The 19631-nt window shown below is 41.1% G+C and overlaps 1 protein-coding gene across 1 annotated transcript in view; it reads right to left on the bottom strand.

Annotated features, from left to right (window-relative positions):
• Positions 1–19631, bottom strand: part of LOC119161894 (adenylate kinase isoenzyme 1) — a 100462-nt gene that overhangs the window by 56788 nt on the left and 24043 nt on the right. Inside the window, 1 exon segment of the mRNA XM_075876880.1 lies at positions 15612–15631. Coding sequence (XP_075732995.1) covers positions 15612–15631 — 20 coding nt within the window.

The following is a 19631-nucleotide window of genomic DNA, read 5'->3' on the forward strand; positions in this document are numbered from 1 at the left end:
ATATTTTACCACACAGTTTACCACACAGCTGGATGTTTGCTGACGCATACTACAGCTAATGTCGACATTGTAACGTGAAGTGTAAGCTTTGAAAAATTAAAACTTGCGCCAAACACCGCACGACTGTACCGGGCTGAGCCACCAGCGGGAGTGTTTTTCCAGCCATACCTTTTACATGTGCCAGTGACATCATGCTGTGACGTACCTCGGTAGGGGCCTATCGCTGCATACTTTATGTGAATGAGGGTCCTGTTAGTGAAAGCAGGCATTGTTGATTTCGTAACTTGTTCATGCCCAACTGGACCTTCATTTACACAAGTTTTCTGACTGATATTCAGGCGAACTTTTGTGTAATAAATTATACAGATGGCAGTCTGTGCTTGCCCCATACTGTTGTTACTGGTGTTTCTTGTTGTTACTTTGCACTGCTCATTACTACTCACCTACAGGAACTAGACTATCTTGCCGCTGTTTTGGACAAGATGCAGCTGGCAAGTGCGATAATGTTCATAACTCTAAATTCTCGAGCAAAAATTATCGTTTCATATTCAGTTAGTTGCATTCATATCAGTACATTATAAGAAATCATTGATTTAACACGAATCCGTGTTCCTTTACATAATGCTCACAACTTTTATATCAAATTGAATGGTGTTTATAAAAAATATGGGTTTTAGCTAAACTTCATGCTGTTATCTCGAAGAGCTGACAAAATGCTATTGCATGCTTACTTGCCATAAATTGGACTGTGTTCGAAATACATTGCAATTCTTCACCGGACTGCCAGTACACTTCACATTGGGCGAACATTTAATAACCATAAATTGATTAATTAGGAACGGAAAGAAAGAAGCAGCAGGCCGGGATACTTGATATTGGCATCCGTTTTGCTACCCAGCGCATTATCATGCAAACTTCCTATAGAGTGGTTATGCGTCTTGCATGTGTGTCTGTAAACCAAGAACTTTGGGTAGAACTATATTTATCTTACAAATGGTTGCAGGACTGTGGAGGCTGTAGGGCTGCTTAAAAATGGTGGAATCCCTGGACTGTGTTCAACCTTGCTGCATCAGCTCCTTGGTGTTTTCACGGCATCTTTACAGATGTGTTGGGTGAGTAAAGCAAGCAGGTTTCAACACAAGAAAAAGTATAATATGGCAGCACCTATTGTGCATGCCTTACATTTCAAGTATATCAAATATTTATCTTGCCTTGTGGCCTGTAATTTTTAAAGAGACACTTCTTTTTGCTTTATATTTGAGTCTTGATGCTTCGACAGCAATGTATTTGTGTTTGACAGCAAGTGTTCTTGAACAAATAACTGATCTCAATAATGACAAAACACCCTTCATACTTGCTCCTTAGCATAAGCTAGCCCTTATCTGTAGCAAATTCAATTATTCATTTTTTGCTGGGATGATAATGGGCAAGTAGCAAAGGCAAGTTCAGATTGGAGTGGTCGGTGACGTCTGTTTAAGCTCTGTCATATTGCTTTGCAACCAGAGTTACTTGTGGCCACATATACAATGAAGCCACATGACGTGCATTCTAAATGAGATTACCATATCTCATTTCACTGCATCTTTGTATGTGCCAAACAAATGCAGATATAATTAGCTTGCCACTATAAAGGGATCCTAAACCAACACAAGGTTGAAATTTAGTCGTGGTGTTGCAGCTGTGTATGACTCTACAATGGATGCATAGCCGTGATAATTTGTCTATATGTTGTCACAATAGTAATGTTACACACATTGTACGATACAAAAGAGGTCTCGTTTATTTCGCTTTTTTTCGCTATGCTTCTTTCTTGTCTCTTCTTGCCATGTGCTCCTCCTCACTGTACAAGGAGCAAGAGCAGTGGGCACACAAACACGTATTTAAAAAAATGTTGTAAGGTGACCACTGAGAAGCTGAACACTTTTAAAAGGCTCAAAGAGGTAAAGGTATTGATTCTAGCTACTTTTTGGGCACCCATAGCTAGTTGTGCTGCTGCAGTTAAAAAAAAGTGAAATGTTAAAAATTATTTGGAGGTGGTTTGGCACCCATAATTGCAGTTACATACAGAACTAGGTTTCAATGCGTAAGCAAAATCTGTTCACTCTAAATCAATCCTAATGATATCTGAAATTCAGGAAATATTCACAGAAAAGCTAAGGAAAGGCTAAGTGGTTGCCCCTTGAATGTGAAGGAGATACCCTTCTTCTAAAAGGTCAATAGACAGTCTAGTAGTCTCGATATTACATGCACTATAAAATATTCTGGTGTGGTGCTTTTCATGCATGTCATAATGAGAGGGGTTTTTAATAGAACTGTTGTCCTTTTGCCCTGCATTGCTGAAATTGTTCACATAGTTATAATGCATGAATCACTTTATGCCTTTTGATTTTATGCAAATGGTTTGCTTACCCAGTCGGTTTAACTTGATTTGGATAAAATCATAAATGCTCTAAATTTTTTTTACTATACAGCAGGTTTATTTTTAAAATACGCGACCATTGATGTGAATGCAGTTGGTGGCGTGCTTGATTAATCTTTCACTATCACAACTCTAACTACACCTGCTACAGTGCATAGTGTGACAAAAGTAATGGTACTTAACATTATTGGCAGCATACACTTTTATGTCTCAAAATAGGTTAAAAGCCTGGTAAAAATGTCTGTACGTTTTTTTTCGCTCCAACTAAATATTCTGGTCTACTCAAAGTAGCTTCCGCTCTTTTAAGTTCCTCATACTTTTAGGTGTTCAAAAGAAGTATCAATGCCATATACTTTCTTTGTCAGCCTACTCACCACTCTAATAATGGGAATTACCCGACAACATTACCCAGTAAAATAAAGGGATGTTATAAAAAGTAATGTCAATTCAATTGTCAAAAACGTTGCCAAGTTACGTTTTTGTTCACTTTTCTTTTCACAATTTAGTTAAAGTTACTTTTGATAACATCCCCTATAGTTTGTTTGGCATCATTTTCTGCTAGTTCTCATTATGATGTGTTCAACAAAGACTACAAAACCTTAAATTTATAGTTCTTTCCTTTACTCATGAATCTGAAACAGTGAATCTCAGTAATCTTAGCGGCGTGTGACTTGTTTTTTTTTGATCAGTTGTGCATGTGTTCAAGTACATGCATTTAGGTGGGAGGGCGAACTATTGCCTCCTCCTTTGACTAGCAGATTTTCTGAGAACTGACAGATGCATAATTCTGCCAAAGAAGTATAGGGATATTGGAAGTAATTGTAACGTAATTGCAATCGTAATGGAATTACCAGTAGACAAAAAAAAGGTGTCGCACACTCGCCATAATGGTAACAGGCAGCGCTGACTGACTCTTCCATGTATAAATGCACATATATACCGTACAAAATGGAAGAGGGATAGCCGCCATGGTAGCTCAGTTGATAGAGCATCGGACATGTTATTCGAAGTTCGCAGGCTCGGTCGCTGTACAGGGCAGGTTATCTTTTTTTCTTCTACTTTTCTTTCTTCATAATTACAACACTTCTATTCTTCTTGAAGATATTCTGGTGTAAAAAAGGTACCTTATATTCTGAAGAGGCAAACAGATTGTGCCAGTGTACGAGTTAGCTCTTTGTAGTAGTTACAAGTAAGATATGTTTTGAAGAATAAATCATTCTGCCACTTGCCTAAAGAATGGCTACAGGACATGGCGCTGGATGCACTTTGTTATTTTTGAATCAAGCGATCTTGTATTCTATTTTTATAAATTACATGGGATACACATGACGGTATCACACACTTTAACGCCACAGAGATTATGCAGCGAACAATGTTATAAATGCGAAATGGCATAAGGATAAGGTGAAAACTGCACCCTCAACGAGAATGTACAGAAAGCACAGAGTGCAGGCGTCATTCCTTCTGCCCGTGCTTTTCAAGTGCGAGCTGTTTTCACCTCGTTCTGACCAACTAACTAGATTGGGATGTGTTGTTATAGTGTAAGAGGATGCTCCACGGGAAACTAGGTTTGTCTCAAACTCTGTGTGTGTCTTTCAACCTATATGGTGCCCGGTTCAAGAGTTCATGCAGACCAGATCGTGTAAAACAGGACCGTGTAAAATGTACCGTGTAAATAAAATAAAATGGACCATGTAAATGAACAGGATTGTGTAAAATGTCGTTTTCGTGTTCAACTGTAGTTGTGGTTGTGCTGAATGACCTTTCTTTATATACACTACATAACAAACTTGCTCCTTTAGAGTCGAGTGAATCTTCGAATCGATTGTAAAAGTTTGCATATGCGAGGCCTTAAGTTTTATAAGAAATTCCTCAGTGTGCCACGAGGAAATGTGTGTTCAGCGAAAATATGTGTATCATTATATACAGCTCTTGAAGACTCGTCTACAACTTTATGCAGGTTGACCTTGAGCAGAAAACGAGGAGCGGCAGCAGCCCCCAGAAAAGAGCAAGCACCCTCCAAGCTCCCGAAGCTCTCTTCGACAGGAACAGCAAGGTCACTGTGTTGCATTGAAAACCATTGCAAGGCGTGCCTTATCAGTACACTGTGCTGCTCTTTCATCGCAGAAGACGAAGTTGACCACTCCAGAGGAACTTCACGCTGTGCATTGTGAGTGCTTCAGTGGTTTTGTTTTTGTCCAGCCAGCAGTTAAGAAATCATGTGTCAGATTCAGCCAGGATGGCTAGAGGAAGTCGGGCAGGCATGTTTGGACATTTGTCTAGCCAAGTAGTGCCAATTTTTGCACTGGTCCTGTTGAAATTACTGCCACAATGACAGAAGCTACGTCACCTCTCTAAATGTACAGACGTGTTGGGGAAGATTAGCTGCATTAGGTTTTTCTATAACTGATAGCTGCCAACATTCTTCATTATACAGGAGTTTTGTTCCTCACTTATGGGTGTAAAGCCCTCTACAGAAAAAATGCAACACGTCTACTTCCAGAAGACTCCAAGGCCCTACTTGTAGGTTTTTTCGGCTTGTATCATAAGCACCTCGTTTGGGGTACATGAACATTTTATGAACATGTACAGCGAAAATTTTCGGTGGCTGGTCGTTTTGTCGTTATCTTGTTCTTCGCAGTATTCTTAAGCATGTTGTGCATTACGTTGTCAATCTAGTTCATGTGCATAGAAGACATTACGAAGTTTCAGGCTACAGTATAAAAAGCCTGGAAGCAAGCTATCAATAATTTTTTAACAGAGTTGCTTAATCTGATACATGATACATCACTAAACTTTCGTGCGTATTCATCAATGCAAGCTCATCTTAGTGTTATCCAAAATGAAGATGCGAGTCGACAGATGGAAACATCTAGTGGGGTAATCAGGGTGAACAGTAGAAGTGCTTCCGACAGGCTGGCCGATGTTGCGATAGGAGGACCTATTTTTTAGAAGTCACCTTGTCATCCTTGGCGTGTTAGTTTAAATGGGGTCAGTAATGACATCATCTTTTGGTGTAGGCGTGTGTGCCTGTTGGAAATGTTTGTCGGAAAAAAACCTATAACGCAGAAGAGTGCAGCCCTTGCTTCTTTTCAAGTTAGGTTGCGCTGATACAAAGTGTTCTCCTGTTGGAGGTTGGGGGTAAGGGAAGCAAAAAAAAGATAAATGATAGAAAGGAAGAAAAAAGAAGAAAGAAAAGGGGAATGCAAAGTAAAAGTAGTGCTACACTGCTCCTACTTTTCATCCCCCCTTTTCTTCTTTTTTTCCCTTGTTTTCTTTTTTCACCTTTTTTGTTACATTTGCATTGTCCCATCTAGTGCATGAATCAATGACACATGGCTTTGCTATAGCAAAGATGCCTATGTGCTGTTGGATTGAACAGTGCATTGTACTTCATTTAGTTAATTACAGACTGATCAGTCTTGCAATAAGTGCTTCCTGTCTATCACCACGTATGTTCAAATGAAAAGTTAGTGCTTGGCTCTTAGTATGCTGGTATATAGCTTGTGTCTTGGACTACTCAAAAGGAATGTTATTTTGCTGCTGTTTATGGTAATGAATTTATCCAACATGAAAATATCTTGCCTTGTGAACTTTGTCGGACCTGCCTTTCTTTTCTTTTCCTATGCAGGCATTGTATGTGAGGGAGGCAGTAACAGAGAGGTGATAGCTTGAGCTTCGGAAGAATAAATGCTGGCAGTGAGGTAATTACGCATCAAACATCCCAGCCATTTTGCCAACCGTCCTAAATGTGTTTTGAAAAAAAAATATTGTGCTCGTTTACTGTATTTTTCTGAAAACAGCAAAATCCTAAAGTATATCGCATAGAACACAATATTAGGCCACGTTGGTGCCTTCTGGACTTCCCAGGATGTCGTCTGGGCGTTGTTTGTAAAAAGTAAAGAGTGTTTCTAAAATACTGCCTCTTCTACACCAAATTCGGTCTAGATATTAAGTAAAGGTGGTTGTGTGTAGTGCATGAAGCTCAGTAATATTAGTGCAATTTTTGCCACATCAGAAGCAAGGAAGCAGTTCTCTTCATATGGCAACTTATATGATTACACTTTGTCTTAAAGTAGAAATGAATTTTTGAAGTTTTCTTATGATGGCTGTTTTCTGCATTTAATATACGACAGCTTCCGTTCCGAAGTTCCTCATGGCCCTCAACAGGAGACTTCAAAAATCATTTTCCTCATTTAAACAAAAATTGTAATGATAACACTTGCCATGTAACAAGAACTGTTTATTTGCTTTCAACTTACACATAAAAGTAATTTTCAATTAGACAAACACACAGCTCAAATTGCATCTCAATGTGGACAAAAACGATTATATAGTGATATTTGTAATCTTGACCTAACATTACTTTTTTTCGTGAAATATAACTTCTGTGCAGTGAGTATTTGTGGCTCAAATATTCATACAAAATGCAGTAATGCCATACAGGAAATGCAAACGATAAACAGTTTGGCTGAATTCTTCAAAGCCTATGTAGCGTAGAAATTGCACTAATGTTACTTGGCTTCAAATACTTTAAGAAGCACCTTTACTTAATATGTAGATCAATATTCATATGGCAAGAAAAAGCGGTACTTTGAAATTTTTCTCACAAATAACACCCGCACGACATTCTGCGAAATTCTGAAGGTACCCACGTGACCACTACTTTTTTCTCTTCAAAACATTTCTGCAAATAACTATTTTCAGAAGAGTAAATTACCATCATTTTTTAAACTATACATCTTTGATGGTCGCCAGGCAGTATGGTTTGTATAATTGGTGTAGAATAGCCCAGTGCAAAAAACAACAAATGGCTGAGCATCCTTTGACGCTCGGGCAATTTCGAAAGCATTGGTTTGTTAGCAGCAATTCAGTTAAGCCCTTGTCTTTATGCTTAGGCCCAGAAACAAAACACAAGTAACTAAAGTAGTCCTAAGAGTCATGTAGTCTCACTGTTCCAAGGCTTGTGGAGCCTAATTTAGTGCAAGCTTCACCATTTTTTTAAAATTCAGATTCAACCAACAGGTTTTGGAGGCACAGTGCATTTTCAGCTAACGTGTTTCACACCAGTTACTTAAATAAAAAGCAGAAAGTAGAGGTAAAATTACCATTTTAAAGGCATTGTAGGTAATAACAAAAAGGACTGCTTTCTTTTTTTGTGTGGTGCTTTGCCTGAACACTGTGCTTTTTGTGGTATAGTTCATTGTCTAGTAAACATAGGCCTTAAAAACTAACATTAGCCATGTTGAGGTCGATCTCTTGGTTATAGTCATAGTAGCCATATTAAAAATTATGACTTCAAACTTGATTGTTCTTTTGAAGATTTTTTCCTTGCATAATGATATTTGAGAGTCTTAGTCAATTTCGTTATAAGAAAACGTGATGTAATAATAGGGTCACTTTTTGTAGAGCCGTTCAGTTCTACCTTACCTTTTACATTCCTAATAGAGCAGTTATTTTCAATATCGGTATTTAAAATAGAATGAGCATGCTGTATGTGCTAAGGTGTAAGTACTTACAGATAGCACGTGCACCCAACTTTTCTGTTGGCAGTTTATTTCTGTTATTCTTCATTTATATGTGGGGTTTCACGTCCGAAAACCACTATATGATTACGAGAGACACCGTAGTAGAGGGCACTGGAAACGTCGACCACTTGGGGTTCTTTAACGTACACCCAAATCTGAGCACACGTGCCTACAGCATTTCTGCCTCCATCGGAAATGGAGCCGGGGTTTGATACCGTGACATGCGGGTCAGCAGCCGAATTACTATTACTCTTGCTCCCCTATATGTGTGCAGTTCGGTTATAGTTATCTGGCTTGCACAGATTTTTAATGACACCTGCCTGGTCCTGCGTGCTTTCATGGTGATTTTAACCTTCATAAGTTGCATAGTTTTAACTCTCAAAATTGTTCAAGATGCCAATTTTGTGCACAAACTGTATAGTATAAAGGCAGCAGATGTAGATGCACACACTATTAAATGTACATTGAGAGCTTTCACTTGCAGTTCCTAAAGTTTTACTGTGCAGGAAGCATTTAAATCATAATTTCATAAGGACATAATTATCGATTATCTCTACCATTGAAAATCGTGACAACCTAGTTATTTTCACTGTGATAAACATGCTGTTTTTTTGATGTGGCAGAACTAATTTATACACTCATTCCTTCTATTATTCACATAATCATAACATGAAGGATTGTGTGCCTTATATTTTCAGTTTCATTCTGTGTGTTATATTTCTTGTGCATGTAAACTATTGTGCTAACATGTGTCTCTGACATTATTTGTGCCAATTATTTTCATTTCCAGGTGCCTATGAAGGACACATAAGTTCTATGGCAGTGACCTTCGAAATTTACACTGGTGTCGGAGCCTCAAGCAGCATTTCGCCGATCTCCACAAGGCATTCATGAGATAAACACAGCGCCACACTTTCACAGTGCTATGATTATTATTTATGTTTAAACATTTCGTTCTAAAATTGCTGTTACATTGTGCCACCATCCTGTGGCTTAGGTGGAGCTCGTGAAATTACGGTGCAGTCCCCTCATTTGTGTACGATCAACACTGATATGTCACTATTCAAAGCTGGAGCATACAGACAAATAAAAAAATATATTGATTGTAGCAGGGCTGATGTGTATATTAATGCTTCTCTATTGATAATAATAACTTTAAAGTTCTTTAAGTCTTGCATAGAACACTGCATTAATGTGTTGCAATGTAACCACCATTTATGATTGCTAGCATGGTAATTTAGTAGTTTTGTAATGTATTTTATTTAAAAGGTAATTTTGCTTCCGTAACACGACAATTAGAATGATGCTGATGATTCAATCCCTCATCATGCACATTTAAGAAATATTGTGATTTGTACACAGTATTGCGTGTACTCAAGATGTGGACGTCTATTCAATTTACACATTATATTGCTTTGCACTAGATTCAGACGTAACATGCACACATTTCAGTAATTTCCGCATGATACGTCTTTTCATAAGATGCGGAGTCCGCATCATACGTCTTATGCGGAGTCCGCATCATACGTCTTTCCATAAGACGCGGAGTCCGCATCATACGCCTTCCATATTCCAATAATTCCATACTTGAGGTCTCCACATCTTACGGAACGTTTCAGTAGGGGCAGCATGAAGAAAACCATGATTTCAGTGACTGAGCTTTAGCTTAGGATCGTCTGCAGCTCAAAAGCAAGCCATTGGTGAAAGCAGGGCAGTGTCATTGCCATCACTCTCGAGCAATGGCGGCACCTGTGCTTGCTGAACAGCGATGGTTTCTGGTGGTGCCAACGCGTGTTTGGGACTTCGCCGACGAATTTCCAAATTCAAAAAACACATAAAAAATGTTCAAGATTGTGTTTGCTGCATAGCAATAAATATCTGAGCCTGGAATTGCGTTGTGAAATTTCGTTGAAGTGGGACAGCAGAAGAAAAAAATGTGTTGTGGCGACTATACTTATGCATTGGCTCCTGTGGACTGCTGACGGGGAACCGTGAAGTTTTCATTGTAGCGGAAATTTCGTTGAAGTGGCATTCGTTGTAGCGGGGTTCGACTGTATTGCGGTCTTAAAGAAAGGCTTTAACGACTTAGTTTCAGGGAAGATATATTTCCACACGTATGCAGTAATCTCCCTTTAACCAGTATATTTGACATAAATATTGCCACATTTATGTAACAGTGTTTAAGCTGCACTTAGAAGAACTTATTGCTGGGTGAGTAGGTGCATATTAACAAAAAAGGCATAACTGCGCTACACAGTGTAGTGCAGTTATTCCTTTTGTGATGCAGTTAAAGCTGTTTAAATGGAACATTCATATAACGAATTTCTCGATATAAGGACGTTTTTCTATTCTCCCACATTGCTCCATGTAATTTGCAACCTCTATGTAACAAAGTAACAGCGGGAGACAACCTTGATATAACGAATTTTCCCCCACGGACACTTTTGGATTTTAGCTCTGCATTTTGTTACGAGCCTGCTTCTTCCGCGGCTGCCCCGTCGCTGACGAAGCGCGAAGCGACACAGTGCGCACGACGCACCAGGGAGAGCAAGCGCTCGTTATTGCACGCGGGTGAGTGCGAGGCGGGTGGGCCTGCCGTTCTCGTCGCCGCGGGCGCATGCGCGAGTGTGCCCCCCACCACCCACTTCAAACAAAAACAAAAAAGAAAACTACTTTTGCGGGTTGGCAGTGCCCCGCTTTAGTTAGCGTCATATATGTGGGGCCGCGCTGCGTATGGGGGGGGGGTGCTTTGTCGAATAGTTTTCTCGGCATTCGTGTCGTTCGCTCTTCGTTTTCGACGCCGTGCATGCGTGCATAGTTTTACTGCGCGTCCATGGTGTGGCCCCTGGCGACGTTCAGCTTTGCTGTTTTTTTTTTATTACCATAGCATTTATGTGGAAAGTCCCGGCTGTTTATTGCCGTCGCCACCGTCATTCACCGTAGAAGTACGTATCCAATATGAAAACTCAATCAAAAAAAAAGTTGCCCATGCTTGGCACCCAGCCCGTCACGATTCGCTGAGGCACGCTTATCTCCGCCGCATACTTTGCCCCGCAGAGGGGAGGGGGTAGGGAGGTTAGATGCCTGTGCCCGCACGCTTATTCTCGGAGGGTAAAATAGCACCTTCGACTTTTACCGGAACGATTAAGTTTAGTTGCCAGGTGCACAAAGATTACTTCGCTCGCTGGACAGGCACCATTTGCGAAAAAAGAGCGATTTTCAAACTTGGTGAAGTAACAGCTGGGGCACTTGTTAGTTTGTACTCATATCTGTACCAATGATTATGTTTCATGCCTCGTTTTTGTGTAAACAGCGCATTAAGTGTCGAGCGGTAAATGTTGTTAGTTTCCTCTCGTCCTGTGAATTGTTTTCTGCGTCATTTGTGCGTGAGCAGCACGTTGCACCATTCAATCTGCTTTCCGTTCTTAGCATTATATTCAAAGTTATTGCTGTTGCAGTAATAATTTGCTTTGCCCTTGCGACAAAACTGTGACTTTTCTTAATTTCAGACAGCTGTGTCGTCGTCACCAAGGGGATGTCAGATGAGGCGTTCATGGAGACTCTCCAAGACAGTTCCTTGGAGGTCAACTCGTCACGTGCTTTCGTCTTGCGCCACAAGTTACCAGGCTGGTAGCTTTCACGATTAGCTGATTAGTTCTGGCAACACGACGGTGCGTTGAATGAAATGCAATGAACGCGATAGCAAAAAACGGTAATGGTATATGAAATAAGGCTGCAGCCAACTTTTCTAGATCAAATATCTCGAAACTCCTACAACGTGCTGGTGTGAGCGAATACTCCCTCTCCAGAAAGAAGTGCTCTTTTCACACAGTCACTTCGCGTTGAAACTGCACTGATACTCGCCGAGACAGCAAGTGTTCCAGCGATCGCTGCTGCCCTTCAAATCTAAGTTCATTAATGCTACTCGATCAATTCCCCCCGCCCTCCCCGTGTTGTTTCATGCTCGCTCAAGACGGGTGGTTTTCTCTGAGAATTCGACGGCAGTTCTAACACGCGGGGTTATTTATCTTAGGCACTTTCCAGGTGATAGGAATGGGCCGACTGATCTGATCTCTGCTTCAGCAGCGCTCACGCGCTTTTACCCGTTCGTGAAAGTTACGATGTGCGGGGGCATCTTATAAATTCGGACTTGTTACGGAACATGGCGGCGATGGAAAAAAACCCACGGGGTGTATCCATAAAATTGCTATCGCAATAATAACGCAGTTTTTTCATTGTAAAATAAGTGTTCTCGGTCAGCTATCCTTCAGTACCCCTCTTGCTTAATTTGCACATTTATTTTCCAAATTTTTTATACCAAACCTGCATATAACGAAATCCCCTTTTTAACAAATTATTCTGAGCCTTCATCAATTTCGATATATCCAGGTTCAACTGTACTAGCTCTAAGTTGGTAGAACATCAAATGCATTATTTCAAGGTCGCAGGTTCAATCGCTGCCCACAACAAGTTATCTTTTTATCCACTTTTCTTTTTTCACATTTACATAATAATAACTCATATAACATCCCCTACTTTTTTAATGTACACAACCAGACACACAGTTATGATGAGCATGCATTTAAAATTTCACCAACATAATTTTGTTTGTAAAATGATTTCATAGATTACGAATGTGTTTTCACATCGACAATCTGAAGGCACTGTATTACGCATTCATTCACAGCCATTTTAGTTGTTGAATTACATGATGGCGTAATTCATATCCAGTGCACATTTGGCTGTTGGTACTGAAAAAACAAGCCATGTGACTCATAACTTTCGCTTCACATCAGACGCTATTACATCGTAATTTCTTGCCAGCTTGACATATTACACATCTTCCAAATGTACATTTATTATGTGTGCGTTTTATATTCAAAGTTTCCCACCTTACCTTTATTATCGACATAACTCCTACTGCCTTGTTTAGTAATCTCAATAAATCTACAATCGCAATCTCCCAAAACCTTTCGTTACCTATCGTTCACACTAGTTATAGAAAACTGGGAACTATTTTTTTCAATTTTATTGTGGAATGCACCATCACATGATTCGAAACACAATGCGCATTGTTTTAAAGCAAAATTGAAAAAAATGTTTATTTGGTGTACAACTGCTGCTTTTTTTTTCCTATTGTTACCCTGTATATAAACAATTCTTAAAGTGCTGATTTGAACACTTCGAAATATCTTTGTTACTTGTAATGTTTCAAAAAACACTTTCTTGGTTCGTTTTTAAGTTTTTTCTTTGTATTAACATAGAAGGTCCCACCTGCTGTTTGTAACCTAGGGACCTCCTCCTGCATATTTACATTCTATGCATTATATTTCTGATGCCAATAAAGAATGATTGACGGATTGCCGGACAAATTGGCCGGTAACTAGAGGCAGGCACCAGTATGCAGCTGCAACAAAAGAATTTATTTTTAAAAATCTTGGGCAAGCATTGCAGAATTTGGGGCTATGAGACAGAGCCTTTTGTAAAGCTCTCAGGACAACAGGAATAACTCTAATGAGTAATGTGACACCTAACCTTATCTAAAAATGCTGAAGTATGTTACCCACTAAGTGCAGAAAAAGTAAAAATATATATGTTGGCCCTATGTTAATGAAAAAAAGTAACGCATTATAGGTCATGCTGTAACTTGTAATGCATTACCGCCTACTCTGGCTATGGCAGATTTATACGGCCCAGAAATGCAAGGTGTAAAAATTTAGTTGCGTACGGGTTAGCCAACTCAGAATGCTCAAGCTTGCTTAAAGTGCTCTCAAATTTGCTGCCATTTACCACTGGCTGCACTATGGACTGGTGGGGCATTGCACGGCGCATTACAGCAAGAGAGTTACTCATAAGCAAGCATGGGGCCTATGCTTACTGATACAAATATATAAATGGCAATGTAGTAAATGTAGCTAGTATAAGGAAAATTCTGAAATACCTCCTACGTACCTCATCAAAATGTACCCACAACACTACAGTAGAAGGTTTCTGCGATGAAGGTCCTTGGTTCAGTTCTCGAGCAATTGATGCATGAGCATTTGATGTTTTTAATTTTTACAGTCGGTCCTGGGTATATCGAACTTGGATATATTGAATTAGTGGCTATATCTAACAGCCGAAAAATCGCCTTAAAAACACATGTGAAAGTACAGGGCACAGGTGCGCGTACATCGAACACTTGTACGCCGACATATTCTATATATCGAACGGTTCGCTGAACTGGAGCCGTGACACTAATCACAATTCAGTCTCTATCCAAGAGAGTTACAGACCCTTTTCGTGCGCGCGTCGGAATGGTGATCACGTTGCTTGAATAAGTTCACACAGCGCTTATTGAGTCGCCCTTCAAAATAGTTACGGATCCTTATCGTGTGCACCTGCGTCGAGAATGTGATTGGGTTCCTTCAATAAAAGTCCAACTGACAACCATTCTCCTCAGGGCGATACAAATGGTAACCGAAGCGTGAAAATAATGTCAAACAATTCACAATTGTGAACTGCTTCGGTAAAGCTGGCTTTCTTGCTTCACCTGATGACTTTGGGAGCGACGGTGATGTCACAGCAGATGACGACATAGTCCCCCTCGAGGATCAATTCCTCCAGCTTTCTCCGTTTCCGGGTGCCATCGCTGATGGGGCCGCAGCGAGCAATTTTGTCAGTGCTGATGATGGTGTGCAAGCCGTTTTGGACCGCACCGATGCAGAAATAGTGACCGACATCACCAGTGCCGATGAGGCCGACCAGAGCAGCGACGATGATGCCGACGATGTCTCTACGCAACCCTGTACCGCTGCAGACCTTGCGTCAGCATTTAGCCTTATTCGCCGCTGTTGTGGTGCTTCAAAAGGTGCTGGGCTTGCCTATGTAGAAAGCCTCAACAATATTGAGGATGGCCTCATCAATTTGTTGGCTCAGACGAAGAAGCAAGCCAAGCTCAGACTTTTTTCATCCCAAATGAAGTGCGGTGGTGTTCGAGTTATCTTTTTAATATTCTGGGAAAGTCTGAAAGTGGGAGCTTAGCACAGTCTTTGGAAACCGCTCCGAGACTCTTGGCGCTTCAAGGTAACCCTTAAATGAACATATTTTCTATTTTAAATTATTGATATAGATAGATAAGTGTGGTTTAACGTCCTAGAACCACCAAATGATTATGAGAGCCAACATAGTGGAGGACTCTGGAAATTTTGACCACCTGGGGTTCTTTAACGTGCACCCAAATATGATCACATGGGCCTACAGCCTTTTCGCAACCATCGAAAATGCAGCCAGCGCAGCCGGGATTCAATTCACCTGCCGCTCGTAGGATCATGGATATATTGAACTATTCCATGATCCCCTTCAAGTTCGATATATCTGGGATCGACTGTACTCCTTTTTTTCTCTTCATTTTTCAATTACTACTGCTTCATTGTTCAGTTTTCTTTTATACAATGGAAGCAGTGATACGACAACCGGTGCACACTTTTTCGGCGCGTTTTATTTATGATGCCGCTTCTAATGCGACACCATTAATATCTTTTGGTTACTAACACCGTGAATAATTAGGTAGCATTCAAGTCAGGCTATATGGTTATACGAAGACCCCAGCAGCATTTTAATTTGAGGCATTGCATTGTTCTTACTTACTCAACAACCCAAGAAAAAAAGTGATACAAACATACCTTCACTTGATCCTTGAGCTCTTAAATTTGCATGTGGTAGCGGCGGATCAGAGTCTTGTTTGTAAGAATCTCGTCACTGTTGGAGTGTTCTGTACGTTTTTCGCAGAGCTTACAAACTGAAAAATGCATAAGACAATATCAACCAAAGGCAGCAAGAAGGTCGTGGGATCCCTGATAAATCATAGGTGCATACTTAATGCATAGTAGTAGTAAATAAATGTTATAACCGTATTCACAACAAAGTAAAGGAACCAATGAGCCATATTACAATAAAACCTTGTTATCCCGGATGTCGCGTGACGGGTGAAAATGTCCAGAGGTATTCAAACTCTTGGATTATAGAATGTACCATGCAAACAAAAAGAAAATGAGTACCGTATTGACTTGCATAATCGGCACACTTGCATAATTGGTGAACCCCCCTCCAGTTTCGTCGCGGAAAATTCTATTTCAATTCCGCGCATAATTGGCACACCCCAAACTTCGCCGTGATTATAAACTATTATACCCCTCAGCGGTACAGTTGGAATGTGGTCTTCGCACTCTGAAGAAAAAAAGAAGGCAAATCGACGAACAAATAACAAAAATTCGAAGTGCAATTACCTAACCAACGTGTTTGTCGATATAAAACTTGAGAAAAAAAAGCATCTATGAGTGAAAAAAATGGCTGTTTCATCAATTACTGATACCCTCCAAATCGTCATGTTCTTTGGAGGTCACCTGTAGAACGCCGTGGGCTTCTTCGCCATTACCACCATCAGAAAAAAAAAGAAACACCATTTTGCAAGCGGTTGTGTATGTTGCGGCCGTGTATTCAACTTTGGTTCCCACATGGGGAAGTACGCAAGCTACATGTCTGGATTTAAAGTTAAGGCAGTGCAGTACGCACTGGAGCACGGCAACCGGCCTGCAAGCAAGCATTTTGGTTTTAGAGAAACCAATATTCGGTACTGGACGGATCAAGAAGAAGAACTTAAAAGGGGAGGTGGCATTGAAAAAAACTTTTTTATTCGTTGACCTACAGCAATGAAATTTGGAATGCATACTCACAAGTGTCTCGAATAAGGAAATATGCAGTTTCATCAAGATACATTCAGTAGTTCTCAAGTTAAAAAGTGCTACATGGTCCATTTACATGGTCTGCTCGTGGAAAATCTATAGCGCTGTAACAAAACATCCCGGGAAGCTCCGAATGGTGTTGATCTTTAATCAAAAGAAAGCTACAGGGTATGGCACTCTCATGATTCTTTAATAAGTTATCTTATTTTTTAAAGACCATCATGGCTACCGACACATTGTCAGAAACAGTGGCACGGACAAATCATCGTCTAGAAAAAACAGTGCCATAAAACAGAAATTGAAGACTGCTGTACCCACAAGCATTGTTCAGGAATTCAGGAAAAAAAACAGAATCAAAATCGGTCCAGTGATTCCCATGCTACTCTTTCCACGAGCAATGCACAATGTCCAAAATACACTTGTGAGAAAAAGCCTGTCGAAGTTTCTGACAGGTTTTTTCCGAATAACTTTTTTGTTTCTCGTTGGATATTGACGAGAATTCGCACAGAGCCTAAGCATGACCTCACAGTGCCTTTTGAAGCAATACCACAAATGCTTTACGAGAGACAAATTATTTCTTCATTGAACCATGTGGAGGGGCTGACCATAATGTCAGAAAAACAATATTGAGAAAGCTTTGTTTAAAGTTTCAACTTTTCTTTACGTGTCTAAGACACCTACAAATTGCGATTTCAGGTTTTTCTTGTGATATTTGACTTGTTTTCATAATTTACTTCTTTTCATGATTTACAAAGAACAAGTGTGGATTTCAAACCAAGTTCTTTGTAAGAAGGAGTGGTGTAATAGGTATGACAGAAAAGATTGTAATTGAATAAAACCAAATACTGAAATTATTGCACATATTTTTTGTGCTGAAGTTATAATTAGCATAATTAAGTACTCGATTACAAATATTCACAGAACTTTTCTTTATTTGGAGTGAGGTTTATTGCATCAGAAAAATGGATCACACCATGACAGCCTATGCCTTCATTCCAAATAACAAAGTTATGGGCAGAAGAATGGTGGCACAGGAATTTTAGCAGTATAGTTAATGATGCAAAACGGGCTTAAAAAGATTCTTGCCCTGATTCATTCACGCTCTTTTGCCGCTCTAGCCATGAAACACATCATCATAAAGCCGGTCGCGGAAACTCTAATCTTCAGCAATTTATTCGTTTCGGAACATTCATAGACGTTCGTGGCGATATCAAGGACGGCTCCAAGTACGTCTGAATCGCATCACAAAAGCTTATTGACAGCACTCCATATGACTGTGGGGTGCGCGGCCACTTGGACAGTGACGCCGGCCCGTAATGCCCTTACCGTCGGCGATCAGTGACGATGCGCAAAATGTGTAACTACGATGACCAAAATTCGGCGCGCACTGCGCTTGGCATCGCATTTTTTAATGACGACGTACGAAACTGCTAGCCGCTGTTCCGAGCAATCCTTAGCACTGAAGGAGGGAGGTGACAAGCATGACTGTGTTGTCCGCTTCCGATGCGTAAAATGCCTGTACGTGATTCAGAGGAGCTATCGAGTGATGTACTACATTTCTTGAGACGCAGCACGTCGCCAAGAGTGCGCCTGCGCATCGTTCCTGCCCGCAGTCTCGCTGTCAGAGGAGTTAGGACTAAAGCCGACTTCGATGACGTGTCACACTCGTAGACCCCGCACCCGCTCGTAGTAATCTGATCGTGCATCCGGTGCGGCCACTCGTGGTAATCAGATCGTGCTGCCGCTTACAACTTCGTTGCTTGAGAAAAAGCACGTCACCACAATGCGCCAGCGCGTCGTTCCAGCCCGCAGTCTTGCTGGCAGCGGAGTTAGAGCTAAAGACAACTCCAATGACGCGCGGCGCTCGTAGACCACGCGCCCGCTCGTACTAACCTGATCGCGCATCCGCTTACTGCTCGTAACTGAGGCGTAATTATATCTTAAGTGATCATCAAGCCGTGAACGCGTCAAGAAGTAGTGATTTTTGAGAGCCATGCCCTCGCGACGCACAAGCAGCAGACGACGATCTCCCGGAGCGAGCATCGGGCCAATGGCAAGGCGAGCTGAGGCAACAAGGCGGCCATGGCCAATCAAGGGTCTCAAAACGACCTTCAAACGTTTGCTTTTTCTGCACTTGTTATTAAAGGGAGGAGCCAGCTGAGGCGGGAAAGTTAAACACAGAGAAATGCTCTTTCCGATGAGCCCAAGAAGCCGGCTACCGGCCCAAGCTTCGTGAAGCTATAGTTTTTTGAAACTCGCCATTTTCTCGCCATTTCTAGAAAAGGTTTTGCTACACCTATAGGTGATTGAAACGAAATTTCCAAAGCACTCCTGCGCAGTTTTCAGTGTGGATATTTTGGAACCAGATAGAAAGAGGGTTCCATAAACTGAAAACTTCAGTTTCAAAAAATCAATTTTTTGCCATTTTTCGCGATCCCAAAGTCGCGTTCCCCCTTAAAGCGATGAAGAAGACATGACGGGCTTTCTGCAGTGCCAAGACCAACAGGTGTCTGAACGTCGAAGAGCAACTGGTCCGGCATATGCGGGAGCTACAAGACGGCTGTGCTGAGTCATTGGATAATGTGCAGACTGAGGCGGGCAGAATAGCTAGAGCTCAGCGCATCGAAGCAAAAGAGTTCAAAACCAGCTCCGGATGGACAACTCGTTTCATGCCGCGCCATAACCTCGCACTGCAAAGGCGGACCACGTTGTGCCAGCGTTTGCCAGCAGCATATGAGAACAAAGTGGTGGACTTCCGCCTTTTGTTGTAAAGCTCCGACAGCAGACAGACTTCATTTTGTCCGAGATCAGCAATGCTGATCAGACCCTTTTTGCTTTGATATATGCCGCAGAACACGACAGTGGAGGAGAAATGTGCATGGAGCGTCATCGTTGGAAAACGTCTGGCGCTGAAAAAAAGGATGCACCGTAATGCTAGCGGTGACAATGGGTGGGCGCAAG

The sequence above is a fragment of the Rhipicephalus microplus genome, chromosome X (assembly GCF_043290135.1).
Source record: "Rhipicephalus microplus isolate Deutch F79 chromosome X, USDA_Rmic, whole genome shotgun sequence".
Lineage (NCBI taxonomy): Eukaryota > Metazoa > Arthropoda > Arachnida > Ixodida > Ixodidae > Rhipicephalus > Rhipicephalus microplus.